The 9,083-nt window shown below is 34.4% G+C and overlaps 1 protein-coding gene across 3 annotated transcripts; it reads left to right on the forward strand.

The window, feature by feature from the left end:
- Positions 1-2,756: 2,756 nt before the first annotated feature.
- On the forward strand, positions 2,757-8,744 carry LOC130951632 (cryptochrome-1). 3 transcript variants are annotated; one of them, XR_009074042.1, is made up of 5 exons: positions 2,757-4,007; positions 4,945-5,166; positions 5,568-6,274; positions 7,247-8,134; positions 8,255-8,744. XR_009074042.1 is itself a non-coding variant. In XM_057880331.1 (5 exons), the coding sequence occupies exons 1-5, from the start codon at positions 3,695-3,697 to the stop codon at positions 8,424-8,426; spliced, it is 1,902 nt and encodes a 633-aa protein (XP_057736314.1). In that variant the 5' UTR covers positions 2,757-3,694; the 3' UTR covers positions 8,427-8,744. The 3 variants fall into 3 exon arrangements, 2 of the variants coding, with proteins under 2 accessions (XP_057736314.1, XP_057736313.1); XM_057880331.1 differs by having other exon boundaries at positions 7,247-7,895; positions 8,416-8,744; XM_057880330.1 differs by having other exon boundaries at positions 7,247-8,744.
- The last annotated feature ends 339 nt before the right edge of the window (positions 8,745-9,083 follow it).

Below are 9,083 nucleotides of genomic sequence, written 5' to 3' on the forward strand. Positions count from 1 at the left end.
GTTGTCCTACCATTAGAGATATGTTAACGGAATTGACAGTGGGATAAAATTAAGACGATTTTGAAACGTTAGGGACTTAAATAGGATAAAAACATTGAAGACAAAAATGGTACATAGAAATAAATTTTAATTTTATCCTTCAATAATATCAATTTTTTATAGTACATAGTTATTCAATTATTTTTTTAATCACATATAAGTAAATTATATTTAATCACATTATTTTTATTTTAAATAAATTTATTTTTTCGTAATTTTATTCTTAAAAATTTTTACTCATCATAAAATGTTTGTAGAATGACTAATACATAATCTTGTGAGGAAAAAATGATACATATATAATAAAGTAATGTGATTCTAGTCATTCTACAAATATTTCATTATGAGTACAAATCTTTAAGAGTAAAATTATATAAAAAAAATTTATTTGGAATCAAAGCAATGTGATTAAGTGTAATTTACTTAGATGTGGTTAAAAAATAATTGAATAACTATATACAGTAAAAGATTGATATTAGTGAAGGATAAAATTAAAATTTATTTTTATTTATCGTTTTTGTTCCCAACGTTTTCGTCCTATTTAAATCCCTAACGTTTCAAAATTGTCTCAATTTTGTCCTGCCGTCAATTCTGTTAATAGATCCTAACGGCAGGACAACATTGAGTTAATTTTAAAACGTTAGGGACTTAAATAGGACGAGTTAAACGTTAGGGACAACTTTAGAACTTACCCAAACGTTAGAGACAAAAACGATATTTTACTCTTATTTTTTTTCATTTTTTTAAAAAGATTTTTTTAATAGACTAAAACTATTTCACATTAAAAAAAAATTAAAATATTAAAAATGTCTTTTATCTTTTTAATAAATTTTTTTTCTTAAAAGATGTATCTAAATATGTTTAAAATTTAATAAAAATACTTTATTTTTTTATCAAAAATACTTTTCTCGTTTAAAATAAGCGAATTCAAACTAACACTTAAATTCACGAAGAAAATAGTTTTCATTTGAAATTGATCATTTCAGTTTTGTCCTGGCATTGCCTGCCCCATCTATTTTTTAGTTGATTTGTGTCGGCATTATTTTGTTGTAGCTTTGTTTCTCTTAGGGCTCGATTACCTTGTGTGTATTTAGTGTCTAGTGATAATTCCTAGCTCTCATTTTCTTGTCTGCATGACAAACTTGTTAAAGAAAAGACCACCAACCGACAAAATTGTTTTCCAGAAACTACTAGTCAGATTTTTTTTAATGCAAATTTTATTAGTACTATTTTCTTACAAAGTGAATTCACGTTGGGAAGACTTTTAAGTTGACGTTCAAAGAGAACTTTCAAAAGAAAAAGTTGTGTATGTAACTTAGAAAAATTAGAAAATGCAAAGTTTTTAATGCCTAGAATAAATAAATAAAATTAAGTTTTCCTTCTAGTATTTTTAACACTGCCTTTTGCAGAATCACCACCTCCCCCAAGAATATTGAAAGTTTAACCACATATTCAAATAAAAATCTCTTTTATTTATTTTTTTGGCATGTTTTTCCATATCAAAACTTTAGGGGAACTCCCACACAGACTATCGTTGGCTCTTGGTCGACGGACGAGAGTTTACGTCTAGTGACTTAAAAATTTAGGGGCAGAACATGGCTTGTAAATTAAATTAAATTTTGTTTGGCTTCTATAGTAATCATTTCAACAATCATATTAAAGATTATATATTTGATTATTAATCTGTCGCTTATAACTCGGTAAATTGTAATGTTATAATTCGGTTACGAATATAATGTTTATCTTTGTTATCATAATTAATTGTTCACTAGTAACTGATCATCGATAGAATTTCATTTATAAAGAGAACTGCATAGACAAGAGGAGGCAAATTTTAAGATTTGAAAAGAGTAATGAGAAAATTTACTTGTATTGATTTGAACGTTTGAAAATGTTTTACAGATATCTATATTCTGTATTTTTAGTAATTCGAAGTATATTTCATCCCACAAAAAAAAAAAAAAAAATCAAGTTCAATACGGTCTAAGACGAACTAACTATACTTTTGAGTGTTTTATGAACACAGGAACAGCTACTGTAAGCAATAATTTCAACCCCAAAAAGGAAAACTCTCCTCATTTCATGCTTACCAATTACCACTAAGCTATCACTTAAAGCAGTTGAATCACACCATCTATTTCTTGATATATAAAAATTTTCCTTAAAAACAAGAGTTCCATTTGTCTAACATAAAGAAAGATGTATAAAAGATAAAGCGAAGGCCAACGAGTTATAACTAAAACGGCATAATCTTTCTATATTCACCTAGAGGTTGCGGTGGATTTGAATCTCCCTATCTTTGATTTAAAAAAAAAAAAGAAAAGAAAAAGCAAATAAGTAACAATCTTTGTAGAAACCAAGTAAAATTTATTCCCAATAAACATCATCAATTTATGCAAGTTACTATACATGTCCCCCACAAGTAAGGAATCCGAACTGAAATAATTTTATTTCATTCCACCAAACACAGTCTACAGTACTAAACAATGTAGTTCTCAAAGTAAACAGTACCAATGCATTATTGACACACGAATCCACAACTTACTGTTGTTAATTTTATCATGTTGCAAGATATTTTGCTAATTTAATTGACTTAGTGGGGTAAAAATTCGTCCATATTCACACAAATTGTGGAAGTTGCTAGTGACATGTTCCTTCCAATATTGTTCTTATCCTTTTGTCTTTGTTCAAGAAAAGATACACCAATTTGTGATGTGTTTGTCTCCCACTATTATCAGTGCACGTCTCTTACCCTCTTTGTTTCTCTACCTTCACATGTGATCTTGCCCCACGTGATCATATGCACCAATTATATCCTCACACATCTCATTCTTTCTCTCTCTCAACACTTTCATGATTCATTAACTTTTGCCTGTGTACACTGCATATGCTAGATTTGATTCGATCCTTGTTGCTTCTACGTCTTATCTCTTATTGGGCTATTGTGAATATCTTAATATCTGCCTAAAGGGTATGTGAAATTGTCAATTTTGATATCTTTCTTATTGTGCAGCTGAAGTGTTTGAAGATTGTTCTGTGTGGCTGATGGTGTTGAAGAACTTTCCAGTTAGTTATTTACCTCTCTGGTCTTCAAGGAATTTGTTTGTTTGGTTGTGTAATCTGACAAATTCCTGGTCAAGTTGATTGTGGATAATGTTCTTTATTGTTATCTATGCTCTTCCAACCTTTATTACTCTTTAGTCAATTGGAGATTTCCCCCAATTTTTTATATTAAAATTTGGGGAGTCTTCCTTTAAATTGGGGCTAGTGAGTGAGAGAGACATGTGGGGAAGGGGTTTCTGAGTTGGATTTGGTTGGATACCCTCCAGAAAGTAAAGTGGCATGCAAGTTGTTCAGACATCTTGAGTAGCATACACCATGTTAGGTTGATTTTGAGGCTCTTAGTGTTATCTTTTACTTCTGAAAGAAATCTCAGATCCAATCCAACCTTTGTTGCCAATATCAGGGGTTATCATCAATCTTCTTCCTTCAGATACTTTCTGTTTTTGGTGGGGGATCTTGAACAGGAAAATAGTCAACTTTATGAGGTAAATTATTGTGCTTGCTCATGGGAATTAAGAGCTAGTATTATATGAGGAGAAGTAAAGCTTAAAGCTTCCGCTTGTGCTATGAAAAATTTGAAGCCTAACACAACATGGGTAGCAACAACAAAACCATTGTTTGGTTTAGAAGGGACCTTAGAATAGAGGACAACCCTGCATTAGCTGCTGCTGCAAGGGATGGTTCTGTACTTCCTGTATACATATGGTGTCCTAAAGAGGAAGGGCAATTCTATCCAGGCCGAGTTTCGAGGTGGTGGTTGAAGCAGTCACTCGCTCACTTGTATCAGTCACTGAAATCTCTTGGAGCTGAACTTGTGCTGATCAAGACTCATAGTACTCTTGATGCACTTTTGGAGTGTGTGAATGCTGTCCAAGCAACAAAAGTAGTGTTTAACCATTTGTATGGTAAGTAATTGCAGCACATAAGGTAGCTTAATATAGAAGTAGCTATAAGCTAATTTTTAGTTGTTGTGTACTGTTTGGTGTATGATGTTTTGGATCTTAGAAAATTAAAGAAGCTATAAAGTATTTTTTTAATTTAAGAAAATTAGAGACATTGAGGACAGAGATTAATTGGAACGGTCCTTGATTGACAGAGTGGTATTAATCAAATTTAGTCTGGATCCAACATGATTCTTGATTCGTGAGGGACATTCAGTAATGTGGAAAACCTTGCCTTATAAATGTATGTAGTTAATTTTTGTTGACAGGGAGATTGCAGAGCAGCAATAAAGTTTAAGAGTTTATGTAAGTAAAATAATGTTTGTCTTCAAATAGTTAATTGTCAATCAATTTATAGGTCTTTGCATTAAGCGAAGAATTATCTTACTACACCATAAGACAAGCATGATTTGACAAATCACATCAATAGAAGCATGGTGCATATCAGAATATGCTGTAGAGCTCAAGGCATTAACTTAAGGACAATAAGAAGCATTGCTTAATGCTTTCTGAATCTATAGATAGAGGAAATTCATTTTGTTTGCTGCCAGAGTTTTTTCTCACAACAGATCAAGTAACATGTAATATTATTGTTTGTCCCAACAATCATCAACTAGTTAACCAGAGAACATAGAATTTTTGTGTGGCTCTAATGTTGTTTGCTGAAATGAACATGCTTTGTACTGCTTTTGGTATTTGTGATTCAAATATGAAGCTGTTTCTATCTCTGATGTGTTAAATGGAGCAGAATTTGATCCCTGCCCAAAATAGCTTTTAGAGAACACGTTTATTTAGTTGAGACTTGAAACATTGTTGTTATTAACAGGAGTGGCTGATAATGAACTATAAAATATCCTTATATGAGTATCTGACCTATTTATTTTCCCAATTCTCTTCTCAGATCCAGTTTCACTTGTTCGCGATCACAACATCAAAGAAAAACTAGTGGAGTCTGGCATATCGGTTCAAAGCTACAACGGGGATCTGTTGTACGAACCATGGGAAGTATATGATGATCGTGGACATGCTTTTACAACCTTTGATCCTTTTTGGAAGAAATGCTTGCACATGCAAATGAAATCTGTTTCCCTTATTTCTCCTTGGCAATTAACTCCTGCTGAAGGTATGACTTTGTGTGCACAGTACTTGTGTTTGATTGTTTCTTGATAATATGAGTATCAATATCAGCTTTGAGTTAAAGATACATTTTAAGTTTATGACCCATGGGGACTAAGTGAGAAGCTAAGAATATTAATATTAGGTTGCACCCCACTTTTAGAGATAGGAAGAGATCTATAGCTTTTTTGTAGTGCCACTATGGAAATGGACAGAAAATTGATCATGTGCTCTCCGGAAATTTTCTTTCCGTATTGCGCCGTTTGATCCATGTAGCCGACCCCAGCTAGTGTGAGACTTTGTTGTTGTTGTTGTTGTTGTATGTTCCTTTGGTTGTTCGATTGTTATTTTTGTTGAGGGAGTGTGAGAAAGATAAGTTATAATTTCTTGTTGCTTTTTGAATAACAGGAAAGCTTGGGAAATGTTCAATTGAAGAACTAGGTCTTGAAGACGAATTAGAAAAGCCTAGCAATGCACTACTCGGTCGAGCATGGTCTCCGGGTTGGTGCAATGCCGACAAGGCCTTGACAGAGTTTGTGGAGCAGCACCTAATTCACTATTCCAAGAGTAGGCTGAAGCTTGGTGGAGACTCCACCTCGCTCTTGTCCCCATATCTCCACTTTGGAGAATTGAGTGTAAGAAAGGTATTTCAGTTAGCACGCAGGAAACAGATATTATGGTCCAATGAAGGAAACATCGCCGGCGAAGAGAGTGTAACTCTTTTCCTCAGGGCAATTGGACTTAGAGAGTACTCACGCTATCTTTGTTTCAATTTCCCATTCACCCATGAGAGAGCACTTCTAGGACACTTGAAGTTTTTCCCTTGGAATGCTGATCCGGCTAACTTTAAGACTTGGAGACAAGGGAGGACTGGATTTCCATTAGTTGATGCCGGAATGAGAGAACTCTGGGCGACAGGATGGATACACAATAGAATAAGAGTAATAGTTTCTAGTTTTGCTGTGAAAATGTTGCTTCTACCGTGGAAATGGGGAATGAAATACTTCTGGGACACACTTCTGGATGCGGACCTTGAATGTGATATCTTGGGCTGGCAGTATATATCAGGAAGCTTACCGGATGGTCATGAGCTTGAGCGGTTGGATGATCCTGAGGTTTGTCATGTTTTCCTTTACCGACAGGTTTTAATTGTTTGGAAATTTGCTTATTGTCTATCACATGTGATCAGACTCAATTTTAAGGTTAGATAATCAGCATGATATATGTACATTCTATTTTGTGTTTAATTTGCTATGTTAGTGTAAAAGGTTTTTATATTGACATCAAATTTGGCACTAACACATGCAAAAATGGTTTATTTTGAGGTAGTTAATGTGGAAATTAATCACTTTTGTCTACGGGTAACACATGATTGGATGCCAGTGTAATTCTCTAGACTCATTTTTAGACATAGATAATCAACATGATATATATATAACATTCAATTTTGTGTTAATTTTCACTGTTAGTGTAAAAAGCTTTTATATTGACATCCAATTTGGCACAACCACATGCAGAAGTGGTTTCTTTTGAGGTAGTTAGTGTGGAATTTAATCGTTGTCTACATGGTAACACATGATTTGATGTCAGTGTAAATTTCTTTTACACTGTCCATCAAAATTAATCTCTTCAATTTTACTCCGGCAAAATTTCTTGTTTTCCTACTTTCTTCATGATCCATTTTTTGAGATTCAATTAACTTTGCATAAATGTGAAGAAATTTAGACTGTGTGCCAAAGCATAAACTCTGTAAATATAAATTAACCACTCTGCCACCAGAAAGAAACAGAGATCACTATTGTGTTCTCTTCAACCCCTCAATGTACATCTTGTTTACTTCTAAGTATATAGTTTGAAGTTCTGATTCACTGAGCAGTCCTACCCTACCCGGAGCTATAGTACTTGTAGACACTGTTGCTAACTTGCTATAATGCATATTTGAATCCTTATATAGAAATTTAGTTTATATTTGAATCCCCATCCAGATAAATTACATGATCAAGTAAATTATACTTATTAGTAGAAAAATCCAAACACATAACAATAAGCACTTAAGTTTTTCCTGATCTGATCTAACTTTGTTACAGATTCAAGGGGCTAAATTTGATCCGGAAGGTGAATATGTGCGGCAATGGCTACCAGAGTTGGCAAGAATGCCAACTGAGTGGATCCATCACCCTTGGGATGCGCCACTAACTGTGCTTAGAGCATCGGGAGTTGAACTGGGTCAAAATTATCCGAAGCCAATAATTGATGTAGATTTAGCCAGAGAAAAACTCACTGAAGCGATATTCAAGATGTGGGAAGCTGAGGCATCCGCAAAATCCGTTGGCTCGGAAGCAAGGAATGAAGTTGTTGTTGATAACTCGAGCAATGTCAAAAATTTGGACATTCCAAATGTTGTCTTGAAGGGTAAGAGTCCATGTGCCACGGTTTCAGCTAATGATCAGATGGTTCCGGCATTTCAGGATCCCAAGATCGAACCACCTGTTGGGAAAAGACCAAAGTACATGGAGGAGGCAAGACAGAATGAAGATCATTCACAAAACCATAACAAAGAGACCGGGGTGTCGGGCGTTGACCAAGAGATGTGCTCAACAGCTGAATCCTCATGCAAGAAGCAGTGTACAAGCAGCACGTATTCGTTTTCCGTTCCACAACAGTGTTCTTCATCTTCTAACTTAAAGTGGCCATGGCAAGATCAGATTGACATGGATCAGAGTTCAAGCAAAGATGGTGAGTATACTGATTTTTCCAAGGATGAAAGGAAATGAAAGCACATATTTAAAGAAATTATCTTTATATTATTGGGAATATATTATAAAACAATGGACCAGCAACAAATTGGTCAAGTAGTAGAAAACTTGTTTCTTCATAGTGGTCTCCAGTTTGAACCTTGGGATGACGGAAACAAAAAAGGGACCACACGGTGGGAGAGTCAACCACAATACTAGTCATCCTGATGTAATTATCAGGTTAGAATGCATACATTACACCCCTTGGGTGCAGCTCTTTTCTGGACCCTGCTTTAACACGGGATACTTGTGCACCGGGCTCCCATTTTTAATGTTGATGCAACCTTTGGAACTTTGCAGATTCATAGTGCATTCTAAGTCTCAAACACATTGGAAGGAGTTCAGATTCTCTCCATTGGAAAAAACAGTTGATTCCAATAGTTATATTAGCATTTTTTTGTTTGGCTGGATTTTATGTGCTTCTAACAATTAAGAATTAACCAATAAGAATTGCTATGCAGGAGCTGTGTGAGGTTAATGCTTGTTCTTATATAAGTCCAGTGGCAGATGCATTACTCCCAAGACAAAAAATTAGTCCTATTCTAAATATAACCGGTGCAGTTTACTAAGACTAAGCTCTACATGCATATGTTTTATGTGGCTATATTCTCAAGCAGTGGTGCAAAAAGGTTATGAAATCAAAGAGAAGAGCCACTTGTATTGAAATAGCCAACTTTTGTATATTAGTAATGTCGTAGTGATGGTGATGTCCATATACATACATATTCTGACAATCTTGTATACAAACCTAACAAACTTCAAATGTTCTATACATTACATTATTCTAGAATGGCCTGCTTAGAACTATCAACGCTATAATAAATTCTTCTCTTACTTTTTCGATGAAGGATTTCTGATCTAGTGCTGAGGTACTAATAGTTTTCGTTGCCAAAAGGAAAATTTTGGGATGCCAAAATGGTAGATCGGTTCACCGGTTTTTGATCGAATTCGACTAGTATTTAAGGAAGGACATGCTATTGATAGTACTATGCTAGGCCTCATTGTAGGGGAAGTTAGGTTGAACTTTATGTAAACAACTAATTTTGACCGTTATACACCGCAATTACAGAAAAACAAGAGGCGTATTTGTGTTTGTGAAATTTTTTTAGTTTTTAGTGTATTAGCCGAT

This window comes from Arachis stenosperma, chromosome 9 (assembly GCF_014773155.1).
Source record: "Arachis stenosperma cultivar V10309 chromosome 9, arast.V10309.gnm1.PFL2, whole genome shotgun sequence".
NCBI classification, from domain to species: domain Eukaryota; kingdom Viridiplantae; phylum Streptophyta; class Magnoliopsida; order Fabales; family Fabaceae; genus Arachis; species Arachis stenosperma.